Source organism: Buceros rhinoceros, unplaced genomic scaffold (genome assembly GCF_000710305.1).
Source record: "Buceros rhinoceros silvestris isolate BGI_N320 unplaced genomic scaffold, ASM71030v1 scaffold15834, whole genome shotgun sequence".
Classification (NCBI taxonomy): Eukaryota; Metazoa; Chordata; class Aves; order Bucerotiformes; family Bucerotidae; genus Buceros; species Buceros rhinoceros.
In genome coordinates this window covers 34,043-34,367 of record NW_010408972.1, presented here as the reverse complement: position 1 = coordinate 34,367, position 325 = coordinate 34,043, and the positions used below count along the sequence as shown (strand labels likewise).

Genomic DNA, 325 nt, shown 5'->3' with positions numbered 1-325 from the left:
GACACCTCCCGACAGCCGCGCGAGCCCACCTGACAACCGAGGGCTGCGCGCAGGAAGCCCAGGACAGTCGGAGATGCAGGAGCAGCGCCCGTTACTATCATACGAACGCACCCTCCGAGGCTCGCCTGTTCGAGAGCAGGAGAAAATGGAAGAGAGCATCACGAATTATTAGAAATGCAAAACCAGCAGCACCTGTCAGCATCGCTTGTCTCGGTGGAATAGATGCAGCTGTGCTATGGAAATATTAACCGCTGAGGCTTTCCTTAGGGATAAAAAGCAGCTAAATCTTCAAAGCGCCCACAGAGGAACCTGTCTGAGTACGGCA

General features: G+C 54.5%; 1 protein-coding gene across 2 annotated transcripts in view; it reads right to left on the bottom strand.

Moving 5' to 3' along the window:
* The window catches only part of ACSL6 (acyl-CoA synthetase long-chain family member 6), a 26,720-nt gene that overhangs the window by 6,632 nt on the left and 19,763 nt on the right, over positions 1–325 (bottom strand). For both annotated transcript variants that reach the window (XM_010135073.1, XM_010135072.1), the window contains exon 13: positions 30–125. In XM_010135073.1, coding sequence (XP_010133375.1) covers positions 30–125 — 96 coding nt within the window. The remainder of the gene's footprint in view (positions 1–29; positions 126–325) is intronic.